Raw genomic sequence first — 25,808 nt, 5'->3', positions numbered from 1 at the left:
TGATCTGATAACAGAGACAGCTACTAAGTGACTAACAGGTGTGGCATGAGGGTAGGGAGAAGTAAGTATAGGAAGCTATGTTGTTCTAGGCGTAGAGTAGGGGAAAAGGCTGAGTCCCATCCCATGTTCAATTAGAAGATGTTCACTTATTTCTGTGTATTTATGCACTGTGCCAAGTGTATACACTGAACTAGGCCTCGCTGGTTCGATTATCTGGAGGATAAACCTCTGGACTTTTACGAAGGTGGAAGAAGAGAGAATCCCCTGGCTACCCAGGCTGGGAGAGGAGAACTGGGGATCACCAAACTCTGAACTCACCTCCTTGTTTTCAGCCATAGGCCTCTCTCCAGCTTTCCACAGTACTAGGAGCTTTTTCAAGGTTCTTTTTTTTTTTTTTTTTTTTTTTTTTTGAGACAGAGTCTCACTCTGTTGTCCAGGCTAGAGTGAGTGCCATGGCATCAGCCTAGCTCACAGCAACCTCAATCGCCTGGGCTCAAGCGATCCTACTGCCTCAGCCTCCCCAGTAGCTGGGACTACAGGCATGCACCACCATGCCCAGCTAATTTTTTCTATATGTTTTTAGTTGGCCAATTAATTTCTTTCTATTTTTAGTAGAGACGGGGTCTCGCTCGGGCTGGATTCGAACTCCTGACTTTGAGCAATCCACCCGCCTCGGCCTCCCAGATTGCTTGGATTACAGGCGTGAGCCACCACGCCCGTCCATTTCAAGGTTCTTTTAACATTTTATCAAAAATGCTTTTTCCTAGTCCTTAGGTTATAATTTTGTCTGCCCTGCTAAATGAGGTATCCCTTTTCTATTTGCTTTCCCTCTCCCAGAATTGTGACTAAAATATTTTGTCCATTATTTGTCATCTTTTCCTTTGTTTTTCTCTAGTGGTCTAATTACCTTTATTCATTTACTGTCACATATGATGGGTTTAGGGAGAGAGAGGATACAAAAGTGTGTGATTAACCTGCCATGTTTAACCAGAAGCCTGTGACTCAACTCTTTCTCTGCCACACCTCCACCTCAAACCCGAGGAAAACTTGAAAGCCACACGCAAATAATTTGAAGCACTGTCATATAGAAGAGGAGTTTGAATTGTATGTGACTTGTAGTATATAGATCAATGAATGGAAGCTTTCAAGAGAAAAATTTAACTGTCATTGCATACATTTTGAAAACACCAGAACTGTCTCAGAAGGTCAGAGATCATAGGAAACTAATAGCCTCTTCCCTCTTGCTTATTTTGTTCAAGTAATTCCCTTTGCTTATCTTTGGGCCTATGTAACAATGCATGTGTTACTTGAGTAACTCTTTTTTACATGGGACTATCAGTATCTCCTGGTCAGTTAAACTCAGGATCTAAGTGTTGATCAATTAGTACCAATCTGATGAAGAGAAAAGAAAAATAAAGAATAAACTCAAGATCAATTGCCAATATAATATAAAGGCTCTTCCTTGAAGTACATGAAAAATCTGTGCAGAGTTAATTGGAGTTAAGTAGGCATTTACACATCTAGTTTGTTTTGTTTAGGGCATGGGAAGCAGTACAATTTAATGGTTGTTCGAACCAGGTCTAATACTCGACACCTACATGAACTTGGGCAAGTTATTTAACTTCTCTAAGCCTTGATTTCCTTATCTTAAAATGGGAGTAATACTATATACTTCATGGTATTAATTTTCACAGTGAAAATTAAATGAGATTGTCCCAAATAGGGTACCCATTATTGAACCAAGTATATTATAAAATTTCAATGCATGTCAATTCTCTTTTTTCCTCTCCACACCTCTTCCATCCTAATGCTATCAACCCTTAGTTGCCACTAATGAAGATGCACATTAATAAAGAATAAGGCCAGGCACGGGGGCTCACGCCTGTAATCCTAGCACTCTGGGAGGCTGAGGCCGGTGGATCGATTGAGGTCAGGAGTTCCAAACCAGCCTGAGCAAGAGTGAGACCCCATCTCTACTAAAAATAGAAACAAATTAATTGGCCAACTAAAAATATATAGAAAAAATTAGCTGGGCATGGTGGCGCATGCCTGCAGTCCCAGCTACTTGGGACGCTGAGGCAGAAGGATCACTTGAGCCCAGGAGATTGAGATTGCTGTGAGCTAGGCTGACACCACGGCACTCTAGCCTGGTCAACAGAGTGAGACTCTGTCTCAAAAAAAATAAAGAATAAGATGCATGTTAATAAAGAATATTATTTAAAAAAATTACTCAGTGAAAACAAAGTAAGATCACACTCCAAATAATGTAAAACACGTTGGAATTTGAGCCAGAAAGTGTCCATTCTATCACTAAGTCACAGTTGTGACTTTTGAGTATACAACCTAAGCTCGCTGGGCTTCAGTTTCCTACAGTAAGACAATAATAACTCAATAAAAATATATGAAATGAATGAATTAATAACAAAATGGAAAAAAAATAATTCCCAACTGGACAAACCACCACAAAGAACAAGGTCTTTTGTCTGGGGTAGAAATATCTAAAAACAACACAGGTATTGAGGGAAAATCAGCTTTTCAGCCAAGGAAGCACTTGTTGGGGGGGGCCTTGCTGATGAAGTCTCCCTAAGGTTCAGATCTGTCCAGGCCAAGTCCCTAGAGCAGTCCCCCAGGGCTCACCAAGGAACAGCCAGCAGCCAAAAGCAAGCTGTTCCCACTGTGGCCCTCCTCCTCCTGACTCCCACTCAGAGAAACAGCTGTCACCATCTGGGACTGTTCTCCATCCCTCAGGAAGCACAGGTCTCCATTTCCAAAGATATAAAGCCCAAATAGAATGGGCACTTAGAGAGGAAGTGGAAGAAATAACTTACCCATTAGTGGTGGGACTGGCCTACAAGAACATTATAGTTTCTTTCAGCCTGTGAAGTGTGTGATTTCTTTGGTTCCTAACTCCGACCCTGTACCAACCTTTTAGGAAAAAAGGACAAACTGCGAAGGAAAACTAGTTTTCTTTATTTACAACATCTAGCAGAGTGCTCTGCAGACAGTCGACATTGGCTATACTGTTTCCTGATCAATCAGCTTGGAAGAGCTACTGCTGCTTAATCAACTTTAAAGGAAAAGATGTATTTCTCAATAATTTACACCTGGAGTGAGATATTCCATTCTTGAAATTAAAGAAGTAATTATGGGAACCTGGTTCATCAACATTTCACTTCTCTGCCTCCTGCTGAGCCTGCCCATCTCTCTCATTTTTTATGCCCTTTGCTTGTTGTTTAACATGGAGTAGTATTCTGATGTCATAATAACAACACATGATTTTTTGTTGAGTCAAGTCAATAAACATAGCTGACTTTTATAAACATCAACAACCATCCCAGGGGGTGAGTCTTCCCAATCATTACTTGTAAATGATTTTCAGTTAGTGTGCCTACTATTACTCTCTATGATGCAACCCTTTAAGAGCTCCAATTCAGCTTAGCACTCCTCACCTCATTTTGAAATATAACAGGCCAACAATATTGTCAGCCTGACATGTCCTACCTAGCCATATTCACTTTAAAAAGGGTGACCTAGCTGGGTGTGGTGGTGTGCAACTATAGTCCTAGCTACTTGGGAGGCTGAGGCAGGAGGATGGTTTGAGCCCAGGAGTTCAAGACCTGTCTGGGCAACATAATGAGACCCTATATAAAATAATAATAATAATAATAATAATAATTTTTTAAAAATGGTGAACTCTTCTCTCCAAATAAATTCAGCGTGGTTTTAGCAATAAATTAAATAATGCAAGTAATATAAAAATATTACTTGTAATTTTTCTACTTTGGGATTATATCTTAATTGCTTAGGTCTTTTCCTCCAGAAGTACTCCCAAAAATTGAAGAACTAGGATGTTTATGTATGCTGATGATTCTCTGTAAGAAACAAGCAGCATTTATTTTTTAGAGAAGGGCTCTCAATCTGTCACCCAGGCTAGAATGCAGTGTGGCACGATCACAGCTCACTGTAACCTCGAACTCCTGGGCTCAATCAATCAATGTTCCTGCCTCAGCCTCCTGAGTAGCTGGGACTACAGGCACCTGTCACTGTGCCTGGCATCTGGGAAATATTTTTGCATTTCACACAGGTTGAAGATATGCTATGGAGATGGTCTTGTTTGGTGGATTAGACTCAGATTTTCTACTTGGAATATGAACAGGAGACTAAAGAATGATAATAATGGGATAAAAAACAGATAAGAGTAGACATGACACATAAGCATCCTCTTGGCCTCCACCTTCCCTTTGAGAGATGGATACAGAACTCCATACCAGATTTTGGTTCAATGGAAGGGACTCAAACTGATGTTACCACTCCAGGGGTATGACAGGAAGGGAAAGAGGACAGGATGTGAGAAAGAAAATCACTTCCGAGGCATCTTACCCAAAAGCAAGTTAGAGGACTAGTGCAACTGAATACATAAAAAAAAAATGTTGGAAGTTTATTAAAAGACAAGTTCTAAGGTTCAACTTTAGAGATTTTATAGGTCTGGGGTATGGCCTGAGAATCTGTGCTTTAAATGTTTCCCAACTGATGCTGATGCCAGATTTGTGGACTACTGCAGAAAAGCAAAAGTTAAACTAGGACCTAATTTTTAGTTCTGGCCTAGGAAAAAAAGGCCTGAGGATGTTTAAAGCTGGTTAGGATACATTCCTCGGTATTGTCTCCTAACTTCTCTCCCTCCTTTCAAGCAGCCTAACTCTTTTGTGGTCATTGCCTCAGGGGAAGACTAAGCTGGAATGAACAGGAAATAACCTTCCAGTGTCTTCCAAAAACCTAAAATCCTTAGGGGAATAGACACACAGGAAAAATGTTTGTGAGCTGGAAGGTGGGTGTTTAAGAGTGTGGGGTTTCCTTTCAACCCTCCCTAGAAAAAGATTGTCTAGGAGGAGAGAAGAATTTGGGAAGATGGAAGAGAAGCAAGCCTGGAGGACACAGGTGCCTTAGTGTCCTCTAGAGGGACCATGTGTGATTCCCCAGGGGAAGAGCCCTGGAGAGATAGTCTGTAGGATTTGGTGGCAGGGTAGTCCCTCTTCACTCCCCAAACAGAAACGCAGTGGAGTGGTAAGAATCCATCGAGGGAGTGGCTAAACTGTGCAGGAAGGGTTTGCAGCCTTAGCATGGTGCAGCAGCAGCAGGATGGTGCTTGTGTGTGAGTGGAATAGAGAAGGAATAGAAAGCACCTGGATTGAAGGGGCCAGATGGATAGGAATATGAGGTGATACACCAACAATTTGCATGGATAGAAGACATCACAAAACAGATGCCTTCCACAGCATTATGTGAGCCCTTGGAGCAACTCTGGAAAAGGGAGGCGGATAATGAGACCTGACTTGACTGCGTTTGTGTTTCTGTTGCCTCTAAACCAAACGAAGTTTTGAAATAGAAATTCTGTTGAGTTAAAGAATATAAGTTTACATTTCTGGCACATAAGATTCATGTTTGCTGCACTAGAAACCAATAAAATGAATGAGAGTAGCATAGTATGATAAACCATTCAACAGCTTGGTGGGGTCGGGGGTGGGAAGAATGATGTGCTCACAGTTCAGAGTTTCTTACAATTCCAGTCAACAGCAAGGATATTGTAACTCCAAGCTAAAGATCAGGTACACAGTGGTAAGTCACTCCAGTGACTACTACTCTCTAATAGATAACTACTCTCTAATTCTAATTTAAGGCATTTTGAAATAGGGCAAAGAAGTAGGGTTTCCAGATTTATGTTCCAGAATTAATTTTCCAAATTAATTGTCCTGTGCAATATTTGCTATATTGGGGATGTACTTAAAAAAAAAAATCATTGTTCATCTAAAATTCAAATTTAACTGGGTGTTTTGAATGTGATCTGGTAACCCTACAAAGAAAGTAACTCACAGGTACCTGGGTCCTGATAGGACATCATGCAATACACTGATCTGGTTAGCAGAGTCCCTGTTCTGCCCCAGAAATCCTGCCAAGGCCCAAACTGAAAAGCAGCTGGACACACCCAGGTGGAAAGAACAGGAAAACCAGCAGGCTCAGCAGCTTCCATAAACATCTCAGGCTCCCCTCCCTCCATCTGCCCTTTGCCAGTTGGAAACTCTAGAATGCCTCCTGGCTTAATGGAAGAAGTGCAGGTTTTGAAATTAGTCAGACTTGTGTTCAAAGCCTATCTCTGTCAACTACTAGGTGTGACCTTGAGTTATCTATCTCTTGTAGGCTATTCCCTAAAATTCTCCTTGTAAAGATAAAAGTTAATTCATGTAAAGCACCCAGTGGGTGTATTGCATACAGTGAGTACTCAAAAATTAGTGCTATAATTTCATGCCCTCAGTTACTGAGAGTGGAGGAGACTTTAAATCCTATTCCTTGGCCTCTTCTTCACCTCTGGGAGATCCTACTTAGGTATTACAATTATTTGGGGGACACAATTTGTGCCTTTGCAACCTTTGGTCTATGTATCTTTGTCTGAAGTATACATTTTGCAGTAGCTTCTGTAACCTGGCCATTCACACAGAAGAATTTATTTTCATCTAAAGAAAGGAATGACATCTTCTGCTGAAAAATCATTAAATTGTACTCACAGTGTCTACATGCAGAGTCTTGAGCCCATTGAGCTGAGGAGTGGAGATCACAGTGCTTAATCTGAAGCTTTATTCTGTCTGCCTGACAGATTGTTTAACATGAAGAAGGTAACTTAAAGTGATCTATGGCAACACATATTTCCAAAAGGAAAATTATTTGCATACATATTTACTCAAAATACTTAAAAATAAAGTTAACAGCATAACCGTCTCCACTTGTCCCTAAATGGCAGGACCTATCCTGTCATCATGTTTCTATCTGCAGAACACATGGCCTGGAATAGAGTGAGTGTTTGTTGACTTCTATTCTGAAGATCTGTTTTAAAAGCACATATCCTTCTCCCTTTAAGTCACAGTTCCTATTTTGGCATAACCCCTCAGGGAAAGCACCATCTTGATCTGATTACATAAAAGTGATTTTTCTGTTTGCCTCTGATATTGCAATTAGTGCATGTTTCAGGTAAATTGTGTTTAAAAGGAAAGGGGAGAGGATTAAAAGTGCCTTAACAATAAAAGATTATTTCAACAAAATTTTATATTAAACAAATTTTCCAAACACACAGAAAAAAATTTGCATAAGAGTTGGTGAGAGAAATAAGGAATTGCAAAACCTTCCAAAAATATGCATTCATCTATTCAATAAATATTTATTCAATTTGTGCCTGGCACTATGGATATAAAATGTTAGGATAACACGAAGTGACAATAACGAGGGTCTTTTCTTTCCCATGTATTATTTATTAGTCCTTCATTATTTATGTCACTAGTAAGTGACACTCTGGGCTTCTATAACACCATTTATCTAAGGTATCACTCATTCTTCCTTCGTTTTCTTACAGCTTTTGAATTTGGGTCAATAAGAAGCCAATCTGGACCCCAAAGACTGACTTATGGAGGGAAATTACAGCAAAGGTGAGTTTAGGTCTGCACAGACCTGGCAGAATTTTTGGTGGTGTTTTCAGAAATGGCTAGCGGTGACCATTTCACAGAATTTTAAATTCGCCCTCCCCCTCTGTGCTCACCTTAACCTTCCTCTCTTCTCTCTTACATCACCCCTCAAACATTTCCCCTTTCTTTTTCTATATTGCTTCCACGTATAGGAAGTTTTCAGTGAAAAATTACTGGAGAAATTTAAACAAGTGATCTGACCTGCCTTGCTTGATCTGATGTAGAACCGGCCACTGCATTTTTCTTTTCCTTAGCTTGAAATTAGGACAGAAATCTTCTAAGAACTGTTGCATCTTTCCCCTCCATCTGAGTTTTTAATACTTTTCAAAGGATCTTGTTCTATAGTTAATGCTGGAGCAAGTGGAAAAGTCCACTCCTTTTTGTTTGTAAACCAAAACCAAACCTCGAGAGAAGAAAGACTCTGCTGGTATCTGAGGAAGCATAGGTGAAGTGAGTTAAGAGGCATAGCCACAGTAGCTAACAGTGAAAAGAGAAAAATGAGGTTTTCTGCCCAGTTGTCCATTCCTAGTGCCCTTTTGTAGATTTACCTCCTCACCACCCAGCAGCAGATCCCTACGTCTTTGCAGAGTAACTGCCGTCCTGCATGGGACGACCCAGTACAAGACAGACAAGTGATTGTACTCCAGCATTAGCAAGAATGAAGCTCAACTCAATCACTGGGCTCAGCACTTCATCTGAAAGGGATGGGCGGCAAGGCAGGTGCTTCTTGTAGAAGGTGCTTATGAGTCACTGCTGATGCCCTGAGGGGGCAAGATTTTATGACCAAGCAAGCAAAAAAGAGAAAATTGAACTGTTGCTAATTTAAAGCATTTAAGTTATGGCTTGGGCTTAATTGTGGCTGGTAGATGCCATTTTTTGCTTGGTTCAGGCCTCTGTGGGGACCCATGGTCTGCTTTGATGTTTTTCTTCTACACATCCTGTATGTACAAGGTGGAACCTAAATCTTCTTGGAGAGTTTTCTCTAGCTGGGGGTAGTGTGTTTAAGTAGGTTTTGCTCAGTGTCTGCAGACTTGTCTTTAGTTTGGTAATACTGGCTATTTAATATTGAATGGAGAATGATATAACCTCATATATCTTTGCTTTGGAGAATATTTGAAGAGTTTTTTTTTGTTCATTTTTTGGTTTTTGAAGAACCATATTTTTAGTAGCTTATGATATCTTTCTGTCCTTATAATGGACCCAAACAAGGTGAGCTATGTTGAGGCCACTGACCATGGTTATAGGTATTGGCTTAAAATGATCTTAACTAACCATTATGTTTTCATTAATTGTTCTCTTAAATCAACTCTGCTATGATAACAGAGAATGAGGATGTACTAAATCCAGATTTTCATTTCAAGTAATAGTCTAGTTTCCTTTGGGAAAAAGCTAATGAAAATAATTTTAAAATGTTTAATTTCATTTCTGCTCACTTTACAGCAAAGGTGAAAGGTAACAACTTGTGAATAAAGGGGAAAAATCAACACGTTCTATAAGCTGTCGGTTCATCAACTCTTAAATTGTTGGTTGTTGTAGATTAATGAGGAACGGAAATTCATAAGCCAGAAACATTGGTTACCTCATTATCTTGCCTTGATGCATGTGTTCATATGAGCAAATGTTTATATTTGGCTTATGCAAGGGGTGATGTATGTGAACCTTTTAAGCATGATTTTTCAGTTTTTGTATTTCACAACTTTTTAGGTCTTGTTGTAGGAGTCAGGTGTATTGTGGAAAGAATACTTTTGATGAACAGCTTCAGGGGATTTTTACACTAAAAGATCCATTATTGTTATCAAATTGAGCTTTTCCAGAAGTAATGTTTGGAGAAAATACTGTATCTGAATTTTGTCTTAGCTTCATAGCACCTATTTAAGAGTTCAACTTACTAGAAGTAGGTAATCTATTTAATTGTTTTTATGATTTGTCAAGCAGAAAGTTGCTATCATTCAGGCCATTACAGTTTAGGAAAGTGAAATCTATAGATTTTATTCTAGGTTGCCTGACTTCTCGTCAAGCATTCTAGATATTAGGTGCTAATCCAGTCCCAAGAATATTTCCTCCTAGAGTGCCTGTTTGCTTTTCTACCTTAAAAATGATTTTGTAACTACTCAGAAAAGTCATAGCAATTTTAAGGAAGTAGTCTGTTTTTGTTTTTGTTTCACAATTTCTCACTCATAGCTTCTTGGGCTATGGTTTACTTTAATTCATGTTTTTGTTTCTCATGAATTCTAAAAAGAAAATTTGTACAAATAAGGGATATTTGGAAATGAGCAAGGTGTTCTTGAAATATCTATGCTTAACTATGTTATAAAACGAACATTCAGTTTCAAACTCTTAACATTTCAGATATGCTTAATAAATTCTGGTGGCATGGTTAATTTTTAAAACAGTGCTTCTCAAATGTAGGGTGCATATGATTTACATTACATGGGATTCTGATTGAGTTGGCCTGGGACGGGCAGAGCTGCTTTAGTCTAACAAGCTCCCAGGGGGTGCTGCTGTGGCCAAAAGTCACTGTTTAAACTGGGTAGTTTGTGCTTTTTTGGTGGTAATGGTAGGGTGATGTGTACAATAGAGTTGTTTATGTGTTAATTAGTAGAATGCTTTTGAAGAGAAAAGCCTTAATAAGTTAGGAGCTGATAAATTCAAGCATTCTCTACAAATGTGTTTAAAAATAAAGAAGCTTGGTACTTAGTGTTACCGAATTGAGGTTTGTAAACATTATAGTTTTACACAGCTTGCAACCTTAATGATAAGTCCAGTTTAATAATGTAACGGATCAATTATATTAGAAAAAACGAAATTAACTAAGCCAATACATTTCTTGCATGGGATAGATTCAATAGCTATGTTTAGAATTTGGAATGTAGAATGTTTTAGGTAAACTACTAGTGTTAAGTGCAAGTGGGTAATAGATCATAATACAGTAATCTTTAAGAGAATTCAGCAAAATGGTAAAGTGTACTCTGTGGACAGGGATTGTTTTACAGTTATGTGCACTGACAAACTAAATGTCAAGACTAGAAACTGACACATAGCAAGCAGGTTCTCAATAAATGTTTTTTAATGAATTAATCCCAGTTGATGATTCATTAACTGTCTTAAATGTTAGGATGAGATTGGGTTTCCTGAATTTGGTCATTATTTCATCTAATAATACTGAATTTCCATTCAAGATTGATTGAATTTAAAGTATGCCTTATACTATGATGAAATATACATCAATTCATGTATATCAAAGCCATATACATTGATATATGTAGTCAAGAAGAAGAAACACTATTTTAATTTTTGAGACAGAGTCTCACTTTGTTGCCCAGGGTAGAGTGCCGTGGCATCAGCGTACCTCACAGAAACCTCAAACTCCTGGGCTCAAGCAATTTCTTCTGCCTCAGCCTCCTGAGTAGCTGAGACTACAGACATGTGCCACCACTAATTTTTTCTATATATTTTTAGTTGGCCAATTAATTTCTTTCTATTTTTAGTAGAGATAGGGTCTCACTCTTGCTCAGGCTGCTTTTGAACTCCTGACCTCAAGCCATCCGCCTGCCTTGGCTTCCAAGAGTGCTAGGATTACAGGCGTGAACCACTGCACCTGGCCAGATGAAACACTCTTATATGGCATGTTGGAATTAAGTGATAAATGTAGTTAATAAAAATTTGATCATATTAGTTAATTCACTTATTCTTAAGTATTACTTTATTCCCAGAAGACAGAGAACACAGTAGTTAATGATAGTATAATGATTTACTTCTTTAATATCTTCGCATTGCCATGGCCCTTCTTCCCCAAAATTTAAACAGGCAAAAAACAAAACAAAACAAAATCCAGTAACGTTCTAGAATTCCAGCCCTGCTACTGTGCTTTGAGTTTCTCCAGTTGATATCATTATAATAGAATGAATTTTTTTTTTTGAGACAGGATCTCACTCTGTTGTGCAGACTAGAGTACAGTGGTGTCATTACTCACTGCAACCCAAACTCCTGGGCTCAAGTGATCCCCCTGTTTCAGCCTCCTGAGTAGCTGGGACTACAGCTGCATGATACCATGCCCAGCTAATTTTTGCATTTTTTTTGTAGATTTAGGGGTATCACTATGTTGTCCAGGTTGATCTTGAACTCCTGGCCTCAAGTGGTCTTCTCACCTTGGCCTCCCAAAGTGATAGGATTACAGGCATGAGCCACTGCACCTGGTCACAATGAAATTTTTTAAAAAACCACTACTTTTATATTATTTTTCTATCTCAGAAAATGCATGGTAATAATTATCACATGAAATGTGTGTGAAAGGTCATGGAGATCTATCTAAAATTACTCTAAATAAAATACAGTTATGCATCATTTAATGATGGGGATACATTCTCAGAAAGGCAATTTTGTCACTGTGTGACCATCAGAGTGTATTTACACAAACCTAGAAGGTATAGCATACTACTCACCGAGGGTATATGTTCTAGCCTATTGCTCCTAGGTTATAAACTTGCACAACGTGTTACTGTACTGAATACTGCAGGCAATAGAATACACAATAGAAAGTATTTGTATATCTAAACAGAGAAAAGGTACAGGAAAAATAACGCATAAAAGATAAAATATGGTACACCTGTATTAGGCACTTACCATGAAAGGAGCTTGCAGGATTCGAAGTTGCTCTGGGTGAGTCAGTGAGTGAGAAGTGAGTAAATGTGAAGACCTAGGACATTACTGTACACTACTGCAGACTTTATAAACACTGTACACATAGGCTACACTAAATTTCTGTTTTATATTCTTTCTTTAATAATAAATTAACCTTAGCTTACTGTGACCTTTTTATTTTATAAACTTAATTTTTAATTTTTAAACTCCTTTATAATAACACTTAGCATAGATAAAATACACACATTGTACAGCTATAAAAATATTTTCTTTCTTCATATCCTTATTCTATAATTTTATAAACTTATTTTTATTATTACTTTTTTTACTTTTAAAACTTTTTTGTTAAAAACTAAGACATATAGCTTTGGGATTTTTGATTGGTAAATATTCATGATGTGTGAAAAAGCATGATGCATACTGTACTATCTCAATCTCATAAAATTGGATGTTGTGTATGTGTCAGGATCTAGAAGGACATGTCCAACTGTGAACTGCTTGTGATTGTGGATGACTTTGTTCTTTGCTTCTTGTGTTTTTCAGTTTCCTATATTGCATATATTAACTTTAAAAAAAATAAAGATTATTTTAAGGTGCAAAAAAAACCCCAAAACACCACAAAACTAAGACACAGACACACATTAGCCTAGACCTACACAGGGTCAGGATCATCAATATCACTGTCTTCTACCTCCACATCTTGCTCCACTGGAAGGTCTTCAGGGGCAATAACATACGTGGAGCTGTCATCTCCTGTGATAACAGTGCCTTCTTCTGGAATACCTCCTGAAGGACTGGGCTGAGGCTGTTTTACAATTAACTTTTTTTTTTTTAATAAGTAGAAGACGTATACTTTAAAATAATGATGAAAAGTATAGTAACTACATAAACCAGTGACATAGTCATTTATCTTCAAGTATTACATACTGTACATAATTGAATGTGCTCGGCTTGTAAATGACTAGCAACGCAGTAGGTTTGTTGACACCAGCACCATCACAGACACATGAGTGATGCATTATGCTAAGACCTTACAATGGCAGTGATGTCACCAGGTGATAGGAATTTTTCAGTTCCATTTTAATTTCATGGGACTACCATTGTACATGTGGTCTGTCGTTGACCAAAACATTGTTATGTGGTGCATGCCTGTAATAATTTGGTTTAATAGATATCATAACAGACACCTCATTTTTGTAGGGTAAAATAACTATATAACTATGTAACACTTCCTAATAAAATGACTACATACAACATCCTAACTTCTTACAATTGTCATCTTTAAATATTCCTTTGGCCAGAATTGTCTTAGCTTTTGAAGAATGTATCAAGGCTATTTTTCAGTCCAGGTTGAGCTTAGACTAAATTGTATTTCATATTAGTGGCTATTCCTTTTCTATTAGAGAAGGGTCAATAGCCTCTCCGTTTGCTGATTTATAATTGGCAGATAGTTACTATATTATATGGGAAAAAAATAAAGAAGTTTCTTGGCAAAGGACCATTGTAGTAATAGGCTTTTCAAGAATTGCAATGCCTCCCAATATACCATTTGTTTTGGCTGAAAAACTGGGTCTAGGTTGAATGTAGATTTCCTCCTGTCTTTTTTTGGAGACAGGGTCTTACTCTGTCACCCAGGTTGGAGTGCAGTGGCATCACTATAGCTAGCAGCAACCTCAAACTCCTAGGCTCAAGCGATTCTCCTGACTCAACCTTCCAAGTAGCTGGGGGTACAGGCATGCATCACTATACCCAGCTAATTTTTTCTCTTTTTATTTTTTTTGTAGAGATGAGGTCTTCCTGTTACTCAGTCTGGTCTTAAACTCCTGGCCTCGGCCTCCCAAAGTGCTAGAATTACGGGTGTGAGCCACTGTACCATTTTTTGTGTGATGGGGTCTGGCTATATTGCCCAGGCTGGTCTTGAACTCCTGTCCTCAAGTGATCCTCCCACCTTGGCCTCCCAAATGCTGGAATTTCAGACGTGAGCCACTGTGCCCAGCCTCCTCCTGTCTTTTATTCCTCCTCTGCTCTCAAGCCTGTTATGGCTTCCAGTGACTCAATCACATGAATGTAGGACTAATGTATTACAGCTCCCTCAAATATTGTTTTACATCAAAGAAATAATTATGAAATGAGGTAAACAATTGAGAGCAAGGCTAAGAGGGATGTGGATTTTTCCCATATCCCCACAAATCCTCCCAACTATTGTGAAGTTTTGTCTAAGTTTGGCCCAATTCTTTTGCATGTCTCTTCCTTTCAAAGCTTGCTGTAAAAGCTGTCCCATAGGCCAAATAACAGCCTCTAAGAATGGGATGGGCTTTGAGTCCAGCCAGTCTTCTGTCCTGTGCTGGAAATTTTGAGTCTGACAGAGTGAAGAGGAAAGATAGGATGTGGCTACAGTTTAATCTCCTATATATGTAGCCAAATTAAAGATTCATGTACAGATCTTCCCTAGGAGTTAGCTTATCAGGAATTACTTTACTCTGCCTCTCAAATACCTAGCTAGGAATTTTGAAAGAATGGCATTTCCTTTCCATGTAGGAGGAAGAGGGCACCTGAGAGAATTCTTATTTAATAAGGATATGGCACTTCAGGAGGAAGAGAAGGCTTACCTGGAGAATCTAGCGGGAAGTTAGTGGTGGAAGGAGGCATGAAGCCAGAACAAGAGAGCAGAAGAGAAAACAGATTCATTTTGTGTACCATATTTGGCAACTTGTGGTAGTGGTCATGGTGGTTAAGGTCAGAGGTGCCACCGAAAGCCATTTGCTTGTATAACTAACTACGTATGGTGCGGCACGGTTCCTTTAGGTGCTGAAAGGTACTATAGGTTCAAAGATATTATAATTTCATTTATAATTTTATAATTTCATTTATATGATTGTGACTTGCATTGTGCAGTTTGGTGGTAGAGATAGTATTACATAAAAGTCTGGGAGCTAATTATTTGTATCTGACAGCTCAGTAATATTAGATTGCATTCTAAGCAATTATTATGAGTTCAGTATACATTAATCCTTTTACCAGAACCACCACCCTGTTGAGGTAAATATTCATTCTATTTACAGATGAGGAAACTGAAGCTTAGAAAGAGGATCAGTAACTTCCCCAAGGCTACACAGCTAGTAAGTGATAGATTTAAATTGTCTATTTGACTCCAGAGTTTTTATAAGCTTTAAAATAATTGCCTCAGCTCATGCCTATAATCCTAGCACTCTGGGAGGCCAAGGTGGGAAGATCACTCAAGGTCAGGAGTTTGAAATCAGCCTGAGCAACAGCGAGACCCCCTCTCTACTATAAATAGGAAGAAATTAATTGGCAAACTAAAATATATATATAGAAAAAATTAGCTGGGTATGGTGGCATATGCCTGTAGTCCCAGCTACTCAGGAGGCTGAGGCAGAAGGATTGCTTGAGCGCAGGAGTTTGAGGTTGCTGTGAGTTAGGCTGATGCCACGACATTCCAGCTCCGGCAACAGAGTGAGACTCTGTCTCAAAAAAAAAAAAAATTGCCTCAAATGGGACAACAAGCCTATGATTTTTCACAAAAAAGTTTTCTCCTTAATCATTTTTTTTTTTTTTTTGAGACAGAGTCTCTTTGTTGCCTAGGCTAGAGTGAGTGCCATCGTGTCAGCCTAGCTCACAGCAACCTCAAACTCCTAGGCTCAAGCGATCCTCCTGTCTCAGCCTCCCGAGTAGCTGGGACTACAGGCATGTGCCACCATGCTCGGCTAATTTTTTGTATATATATATTTTTAGTTGGTCAATTAATTTCTTTCTATTTTTAGTAGAGACGGCAGTCTCGTTGTTGCTCAGGCTGGTTTCGAACTCCTGACCTTGAGCGATCTGCCACCCGCCTTGCCCTCCCAGAGTGCTAGGATTACAGGCATGAGCCACCATGTCTGGCCTCTCCTTAATCATTTAGCTACTTGTCTCAACTCTTATAGAATAGTTGGGTTATAGTCCTGGCTTTGACTGCTCAGTTCAGTAGCATTCAGGGTGACACCTGAATTTTTCTGGACCTTTTGTATGGTCGGTTGAATGGGAGGGCTGGACCATGTGATCACCAAGAACTTTCTCTCAACTTCTAGAATCTACACTTTGTGGATTCAGTCTTTGAGTCTAGCTCAGTTATTCATTTTCCTAAATATAATGCCTTCTATTTGAAGCAAAGATATGTATACTTTTATTACTAGGACTATATCACTTACCTCTCATGTGTGCTGACTTCATAGGTTATCATTGTAATCATTTCTTGCATTTCTTGTATAGCAGGAAATATAAAGTACGCTATATAAATGATCACATCTGATCCTCATTACAGCTTTATAAGGTGGGTTTTTAAGTTCCCATTTTATAGAGGAGGAAGCCAAGACTCAGAAGGTTTTGACTCATCCAAGGTCAAATAGGTAGAGTGGGGGAGCCAGAATTCCAGTACTGTGTGTTTGACAACAAAGCCCTTACATGATTAATTAAACATTAATGAAGGTGTATACATTTTTTAATTCGAACGGTGATGGACATTGTTTTTTTCAACCACAGGGTTTTTTTCTTCATTTGTATATTACTAACTCTCATCTTTGATTTTATTATGTTTCCTTTCTGCCCACTTAACCAACCGACTGGGAGAAGTGGAGTGGGAAGAGGTTACTGTTCTTATGTTAAATGCTTCTCAGAGTCTAGATTTACAGCCAACAGCAGCAATAGGAGGACCCGGTGGCTTTGTGTCACTGCGACGCTCGTAAGAGCCCCTTCCCCGCCCGTCTTCATTTCCGAGAATGCGCGTTCTAGTGCTGAACTACTTTTCCTAGCGTGCCGCGCGGCCGAGAGCGCGGGCTCGACCAGCCCTTCCTTCCTCCTCGCCTATCACCCGGTCGCAGCGTGATGATGCAAACGCGTCGGGCGCTGACGAGTGACGGGTTTCTGGCTCGCGACCGCGGCGGCGGCCTTGGCCGCGGCAATAGGCGCAACAGCGGCGGCGACTGCGGGGACGACGACGACGAGGACGACGACGACGGCGGCGGGGCGGGCGCTGTGCGCAGAGGGGAGGGGAGGGGTAGGCGGGCGGCGCCAGCGGCTTCAACTGCGGCAGCTACGGCTAGGGCGACGGAAGAACCCCCACCAGCCGGCGGTCGAGTTAGGCCTCAGCAGCGCCCGGAGCAGTTCGCACTGTCCTCTGCGGGAGATCTCCATAGAGACCGTGACATACACAGAGGCGGGGGTCCGCAGGAGGCTGCCGGACCCGAGCCAGCTCCTCGGCCTCTGCCGCCGCCACCCGCTTCCCCGCCGCACCCTCTCTCGGCTCCCGCTTTCAACCTCGCGGTTCCCGGTGTGCCTGCGTCCCACTGTGTGGGCACCGCGGGCGGACTTTTGGGCCGGGGCCGGGCGCGGCGGGGGCGCTCTAAGGCCTCCGCCTCTGCCTCTCCCGCCCCCTTACCCGCCCCCTTGCCCGCCCCGGAGCGGGAAGCAGCGGAGGCTCCGCCATGGCCTCGGGAGCCGGAGGAATCGGAGGGGGCGGTGGCGGCAAGATCCGGACGCGGCGTTGCCACCAGGGGCCAATTAAGCCTTACCAGCAGGGGCGACAACACCACCAGGTACGGGACCCCGACGCCGTGGTGGCCCAGCGGGCTGGGAGCTCGGCAGGAGGAAACGGGCGGTGAGAGGCCCCGGCGCCCCACGTGGAGGGACCGGAGGGCCTGGGGGAAAGGCCCGAATGAGGCGGCGGGAGCTCAGGCCGTTGGGGGTGGCGACGGGAAGTGGGCTGAGACAGGCCCAGCCTTGCGGCGCACACGTGTGGCTTAGGCCGCCTCGACCCCGGCCCTCTGGGCCAGGGGCTTTCCCTGACGGGCGCAGGGCGGGAAAATAAATTCTAGGCCCACGATGCGTTTCTTTCTTTTGGCGGGGATTGGGAATTTGTCGGTATTACTCACGTCCTCCCGAGGGGAGGGAGAAAGGAAAAGATGTGGCCGGTGGCCCCTATGCTTGCTGTTTGTTTTCTGGTGTGCCCGATTTCAGTGTGTGGAGGGGGCTGCCGGGAGGAATCTGCCTCTGGGGCACACGGGGAGGTGGGGGGGGGCGCTGTTACTCGGAAAGTGGAATAAGTTAGTCTCAGTCTGTTAATAAATTCTCAGTCTTCCCTGCCCGTGTCCCTCCCTGTTCTGGGAGCATTTGCTTAGATTTTCTTAACCAGGGTATAGTTACCCTGGCACTGGGGCATTTTGAAAGTCCCTCTCCACCCTTACGTCTTTTCTCTGCTGCGTGACTTTTCTCTTCCCCCTTCTCTTCCCGCCCTCCTCCCTTTTATTTTGGAGGTGGGAATTGGCGTTTCTCCATAGTTGACCTCCCGGGACTCCAGCTCTGATCTCATACACAAAGTATGTTAATATGGGGCATATTCTAGAAGTTTAGGTACTTTGACACTCTAGGAATGTTGGTGGTCTTATAATTTAGCCACCATATGTACTCGTGGGTGTTTAAAATTACAAACAGGAGTTTATTCTGATTGTAAATGAACATTTAATTCTGAGAAACTTACTTTTTTTAAATGTTGCTTGTTTGGACTGAGGAAAAAAATGTTAAAACCCTATTTTAAGAAAGCCACGAAGAAAACTTCTCAATGTTACTAAGGTGGAAAGTATGTCTTAAACTTGTTTTAAAAAAAGTATAGCAAAAGGGTCTGATAACTTGTTGGGTACTGTTAAAGGTAGAATTCTTAGATTATTCTGAATGATAATGAAGATTGAACACTTTAGCATGTTGTTTGGTGGTGTTGCTAAATTGTATCATTATCAACAGATTTTGAAAAGTAAAGATTTGAGGAAAATATTTGAATGGTAAAAATACATACTACTTATGTATTAAGTAGTTTTCTAATGGTTAGAAGGGTTGGCATTACTGTTACTTCCACTAGTGTTCCCCCAGTTATGTACAAAAAGTGCTTGATTTTCACATGTCTTTTTGACAAACAGGGGTTTGTCAGATTAGAATTCAGGTCACAAGCCTTGCCATTTAACTTAATCCTTTTGTAGAATGGAAATTAGACATAGATGCTTTCTGTTTCTCCTAAGAGTAAATTTCTTTGAGTACTTCCTTAGATCTTCCTGTATTACATATAGAAAAATGAAATGTTTTAAATACAGATTAGTGGATGGTGTGGACAGAGGTTAGAAGGGAGTTAATATAGTCCAGTGGCAAAAGTTATATTCACAGCTTATTTTTAAATGTGCTTAGATAGAAATCTAATTCTGGGGAGATGATGCCTTAACAGCATAACACCTGTGATCCAAGTTGTCTTAGAGGTGATACGATTTTAGGCTGTATAGTTTTGTTTTAGATCTTGATGATTTATCATTGTCTCCTATCTAAAATACTTTTAGCTTATTACTCCAGCCATTTAATTAAAAAAATATATTTTAGCTTTTGAATTGAAATTAAATGTGTTTAGGGGTTTCTTGATCAACACTGTAGGTGTTATTGGCAGAAACTACCCAGAAAAGTATTCAGGTATATATACAAAAGAATACTCTTCTGTTTATTGCTTTTTTTTTTTTTTATTATTATCTTGAAGACTTTCTTTAGGCCTCATTAGAACTTTGGTGGACTTACAGGCTACCTGCTTGCTGTGTGCTATCCTAGGCTGTCAACTGGATGTTTTGTAGCAGCTGCTGAGTCATCATGAAGCAAGGAGCTTCATGACATGGCATGTTTTATACTAATGTTATTTGATAAAGTATACAAGGGTTTCTAGGCAGAAATGAAGCTTTTGGTTGTTTAGTAGAAGATTGGAATAAGAATGAGCCATCTGGCACTGGTAGTTAATGGATGTTTGCCAGTGCCTGTCAGGCCAACTAGCTAGTTCAGTCACCCAGTACCTGTGACTTCTGCATGTATTCGGTTGACTTGTAATTTCCTGTTTTGATTTCTGGTTTAGCTTTACTAGGAAATGCCTAAAGTTTAGCATTTCCACTTTTTAACTTCTGATCTTTAAAAATGTCATCTTTCTTGAATTTGTGAAGACAGAAATCCATTGTTTTGCTCAACTAGCTGAAGGGTAGTAACTTAAGAATTGTAGAAGCAAAAATGAAGAAAAGCCATGAATAATGTAAGTTGATCATTTCACTTGCTTTCTTCCCACCCCCTTACCTTTTAGCTCAGATACATTTAGGAAATGGTGTTATTTTTCTAGTTGGGAGTGAACCAGGTCACCAAGGAGAATGTGATTAGTTCTTGTCTTTTCTCATTTCATTTTCATGCAGATTATCAGGTCGCGAAAGTCAGCTCTGTGGAGAGGTCAAGCTGCTTGCTTTTCTTAATAGCCTCCACAAAAAACTTGAGCCCCTGGGCAAACCAGAGCCTTGCCTCTGGGAGAACCTACTGCCACCTCCTGGTGAGATGGGACTACTACTTACTTTTGTGCCTGCCCTCCCTTTCCCCGCCCCCTTTGGGGCGGGCAGGGTGTACTTCAGACATTTGTCTTCTGGTTTGGAGATAAGGGAATCTACCTTTAATCCTCCTAGATATAGTTTGTATCTTACAAGTTAGTTTCTGCGTTTTGCTATTTAAAAAAGGGGAGAGGAGACGCCCATACAAATAGCTTAGATCCAGGGGTCAGTAATTTATTCTTAAAAGGGCCATATAGTAAATTTTTAGGCTCTGCTGTGGCAAATTCTACTTTTTTGCTTTTACAACCCTTAAACAAATGTAAAAACCATTCTTGGCATGTATAAAAACAGGCCAAGGGCTGAATTTGGCCCATAGACCATGGTTTGCTGAAACCTGGCTTATGTGATAGTTTTATCTGTTTTGGTAGCTTCGGTATGAAGCTTTGGTTTTATCTGTTTGGTAGCTTCGGTATGATACTTTGTCCCAAGTAAGTATGTCCTAGCTAGTATCTGATGGCTAGTGTTCTCAATTTTGAAAAGGAGGAATATTTAGAGATTGAATATTTAACTCAGTCATTCCAGAAGTCACTAAGTAGCTTTGTCTTTATTTGCTTTATCTTAGATGTTTAATACTGTCTGTGGGAATAGAAATGGAAATAGTTGATAGGAAAAAAAGTATAGAAGTCAGACTGTTTGAATCCCTCTTCTGCCCAGACTTGGACAAGTTATATAAATTCTGCTTAATTTACTCCTCTGTATAGTGAAAATTGTTGTGAGAGTTAAATGAGATGATATAAGTAAAGCTTTTAGAATAGGACCTGGCATATACGGTAACTCATTTGAAATTGTAATTAGATAGAACCTTTTGATTTAATTTCTTTAAATTGTCTCTGAATTTATCTGCCCTTTAATAGAATTTTTATTTTCCCTTTAGGTACCCAAATGCAATCCTTTATAGGCTCACATTTTTTTTTTTTATTTTTTTTTTGAGACAGAGTCTCGCTTTGTTGCCCGGGCTAGAGTGAGTGCCGTGGCGTCAGCCTAGCTCACAGCAACCTCAAACTCCTGGGCTCGAGTGATCCTTCTGCCTCAGCCTCCCAGGTAGCTGGGACTACAGGCATGCGCCACCATGCCCGGCTAATTTTTTTTTTTTTTTTTATTGTTTATTTTCTTTAGCTAACTACAGTGAAAATGAATTTTTTTTTTTTTTTTTTTTTTTTTTTTATATATATATATCAGTTGGCCAATTAATTTCTTTCTATTTATAGTAGAGTCCGCCCGCATCGGCCTCCCAAGAGCTAGGATTACAGGCGTGAGCCACAGCGCCCGGCCTAGGCTCACATTTTTAAGGTCTTTGTTTACTAAGTGGTGAGGCCAAACCTCTATTACTACCCTTTTAAGTACTTAGTATTTTCCTCATAGAAATGCCAGTCATTTAAGTATATAGGAAAAAAACCACAAGTATTAATTTGTTTAATGCAAAGTAAGTAGATTTTTTATTTGTGATGAGGGGTTTTTGTGTAGTCTTTTACCAATTTACTTGCCAATTTTTCTTATAAAATAAATGGTGACAAGAAAGGCCAGGTGATGTCTCCATTTTCTGGAAAGTTCCCTGATGAGGCAGGTATCTTAGTTTGAAGAAAAATGAAAACTTTGGTCAGATAACACTAGTTAAAACCATTTTGGGGGGGGGAGGGCATTTATTGAAACCTTAAAATCTGTACCCCCATAATATGCCGAAATAAAAAAAAATTTTCATTTATTTATTTATTTTTTTGAGACAGAGTCTCACTTTGTTGCCCAGGCTAGAGTGAGTGCCATGGCGTCAGCCTAGCTCACAGCAACCTCAAACTCCTGGGCTCAAGCGATCCCCCTGCCTCAGCCTCCTGAGTAGCTGGGACTACAGGCATGCGCCACCATACCCGGCCTCATTTTGTTATTTTTTTTTTTTTTTTTTTTTTGAGACAGAGTCTCGCTTTGTTGCCCGGGCTAGAGTGAGTGCCGTGGCGTCAGCCTAGCTCACAGCAACCTCAAACTCCTGGGCTCGAGTGATCCTTCTGCCTCAGCCTCCCGGGTAGCTGGGACTACAGGCATGTGCCACCATGCCCGGCTAATTTTTTTTATATATATATATCAGTTGGCCAATTAATTTCTTTCTATTTATAGTAGAGACGGGGTCTCGCTCAGGCTGGTTTTGAACTCCTGACCTTGAGCAATCCGCCCGCCTCGGCCTCCCAAGAGCTAGGATTACAGGCGTGAGCCACAGCGCCCGGCCTGTTATTATTTTTTTAAGACTAGTCAATTGTAGTGGTGAGGGGGGGAAGTAGTAGAACAAGGAGTTCAATCCATAACTGACTGTGAACAATCAAGTGAGATAATTCACTACCTTCGGACCAGCCAAACCATTTTCATTAGGTACAGAATATTATTGCAAAGATTATAATCTTGTATTTTCAAACAAATTACTTGTAGCTACTTAGCTTATGGTCATAGCTATAATATATTATTAAAAGATTCTTCTGTGTTGGGAGGCTTGCTTTAAAGTCTTGCTGTCAGATACAATTTATTATTAGAAACAGGGTGATGGGATGCCTTTGCTGTATATAGCTATTTCAGATCATTTGTGAGTTTGCTTGATTTTGCTTATCTTTTTCATAGTGGGATTTAAGAAACACCCTAAATTTTCAAACATTATGTGAGAAAAGTGTGAAAATAAATATCTTATAGGTAACTTTTAGTGAGTTTAAATGCTGTGGGCTTTTATTGAGTCTACTCTTCCTAGTTTGAAATGGGTCTTTTAGGGACTCTTTTCCGTGTTCTTCTTTCATTACTGTTAATTATCTGTTAATACCACTTCTATACAATGCATAACTAGAAATAGATGGTAAGCCAGGTCATGTTTCTCTGTACAGCATTTGTGGCAAAATGTTTTGAAGGAGGTTAAAATTTGTAGCCAATTGTAGATTTTTAATTCTTTTTTTTTGAGACAGAGTCTCACTTTGTTGCCCAGGCTAGAGTGAGTGCCATGGCATCAGCCTAGCTCACAGCAACCTCAAACTCCTGGGGTCAAGTGATCCTCCTGCCTCAGCCTCCCAAGTAGCTGGGACTACAGGCATGCGCCACCATGCCCGGCTGATTTTTTCTATATATATTAGTTGGCCAATTAATTTCTTCCTATTTATAGTAGAGACGGGGGTCTCACTCTTGCTCAGGCTGGTTTTGAACTCCTGACCTCCAGCAATCCACCCTCCTCGGCCTCCCAGAGTGCTAGGACTACAGGCGTGACCCACCACGCCAGGCCGGTTTTTAATTCTTTAGTTAGCAAAATATTTTAACTGGAGGACTTGGACTGGGTGTATAGGGTAAGCTTGGCTTCTGCTTATAGAGTATGACAAGTAATTCTTAGATTTGGAGGTTAAATTCAGATCATTCAAACTAGATTCAGTATAACTACATTAGGATTTGGATACTTCATTACTTTTTCCCCTGATGGAAATAACTGAGTGTTAAAGTTATATAATAGAGAAGCTTTATTAAAATAAGTAATGTTAAGTGGATATATTTAAAAACTGGAAAGAACTGAAACATTAGAATGGCATATGTTTTTATCATTTAGTATTTTTTTTTTTTTTTTTGAGGCAAGGTTCTTGCTCTCTTGGCTTGGCTTGGAGTGCAGTGGTATCATCATAGCTCCCTGCAACCTCTAACTCCTGGGCTTAAGTGATCCTCCTGCCTCAGCCTCCTGAGTAGCTGAGACTACAGGTATACCCAGCTAATTTTTTATTTTTTGTACAGATAGGGTCTCACTATTGCCCAGGCAGTATTTAGCGTTTAAGATGTTTTTTAAGTAGGTAGTTTTTAAAGTCGCAGGTGGAGTCTCAGGGTTCTTAGCTCTTGTTTTTCATTTGGGGTTGGAGGGAGCAAGGAGAAAACTGATTTGGGAAACTGTGTGAACTAAGACTTTCAAGAAAGTGACGTGAAAGTTAAATGGGTAAGAAGGGTGTGCACAGAGCTCTGGAAGAAAGCTAAGAGTCAGTGACTGGCCTCAGCGCAATACAGGCAGCCAAAAGAGCAGATAGAAATCAAAACAGCAGTGTATTGTGGGAGAATAGGCTCCCAGAATCTTAAAACTGATGTATTTTATATTTATGGTTAAAGATCTAGTGAAGTTACTTGTGAAAGGAGATTTTTATAATCTAAATACTACTGTTTAATACAGCATAATGTGAATAAAAGGGAGTTGAACAGAAGTCAAAAAAACTAATAGGAAAAGAGCTTTGCATATGAAGAAGGAAGGTTATATAGGAATGGCAAGGATTTGGATTTTCTATTGAAAAGGAATCTCTGGCTATTTGTTTGAATAGATTTATAGGAGAAGAATATCTTTTTAATTACAAATGAGTTCTGGTTTAGTGTTGTAGAATAGCCCTCGCCCTTACTCTCACCCTAGCCTTCTCTCTTTAATCCTTGAACTCAGGTTAAATATAATTTGAAAAGCTAATATATTCATAGTGCCTTACACATTGAATGTTCATTTTGTTTTGTTTTTTTTCTGCCGAGGTCTGGATTTGGATGAATGTTCTTGATATGTGCGTAGTATTGAATTGAATTTGCTTCTGGTCCCCAAATGGGGTTTTAAACTAGTCTAAATCTCAGTGGCATTTTTGTCATATTTTGCCAAATAGTTCTTGGAAAGAGAAAACCCAATGGATTTAACTAGTTCGAGCTTAAAAATTCACTCCTTTAATCCTTGAATTTAAATTTCTTATTTATGATTATCTAGCATAGACTTGGCTTTAGGGCCATCAGAATATTTTTAAGATATTAATGCTGTTTTTTCTTGTTGATTTTTCTAAGCCCTTCATTAATTTTGCTTTCTTTGGCTACCTTTTTGTTTCTTTTCATTTAGTTGGCTTTGTGGTATTTATGCTTCCAGAGGATGGTTCTTTTCCCTTGGTTCTTGAATAGCTCGACAAGTTGGTTTTTGGGGAAGGGATACATAGCTCGACAAGTTGGTTTTTGGGGAAGGGATATTAGTGGGGTAACAAAAATGATAATTGCTTAGGGTGAAACTGTTATATCAAGTAAATGTATTAACTGGAATTACTGATGTTCTTTTTAGAAACTTGTCCCAGAATACTTATTTATTTTCTTAGAGACAAGGTCTTGTTATGTTGCCTAGGAGTTTGAATTTTGCCTGGACTAGAAGTCTAGCCCAGGCTAGATTCAAACTCCTGGGCTCAAGTGATCCTCTTGCCTCACCTCCCAAGTATCTTGCTCCTGAATA

At 40.0% G+C, this 25,808-nt stretch overlaps 1 protein-coding gene across 2 annotated transcripts in view; it reads left to right on the top strand.

Moving 5' to 3' along the window:
- Nucleotides 1–7,404: 7,404 nt before the first annotated feature.
- NUP153 (nucleoporin 153) overlaps nucleotides 7,405–25,808 on the top strand; it is a 97,055-nt gene continuing 78,651 nt past the window's right edge. The window contains exon 1 of one of the 2 annotated variants that reach the window (XM_076010488.1): nucleotides 7,405–7,469. Coding sequence is in view for 1 of the 2 variants with exons in the window: in XM_012753611.2 (XP_012609065.1) it covers nucleotides 17,624–17,734 (111 nt within the window). In the remaining variant the exon portion in view is untranslated. Of the gene's footprint in view, nucleotides 7,470–17,500; nucleotides 17,735–25,808 lie in introns of those variants that run through there. The other variant, XM_012753611.2, reaches the window with a different exon arrangement.

The sequence above is a fragment of the Microcebus murinus genome, chromosome 15 (genome assembly GCF_040939455.1).
Source record: "Microcebus murinus isolate Inina chromosome 15, M.murinus_Inina_mat1.0, whole genome shotgun sequence".
Taxonomy (NCBI): Eukaryota; Metazoa; Chordata; class Mammalia; order Primates; family Cheirogaleidae; genus Microcebus; species Microcebus murinus.
The sequence above is the reverse complement of the archived record's forward strand: the minus strand, read 5'-3'. Positions and strand labels throughout refer to the sequence as shown.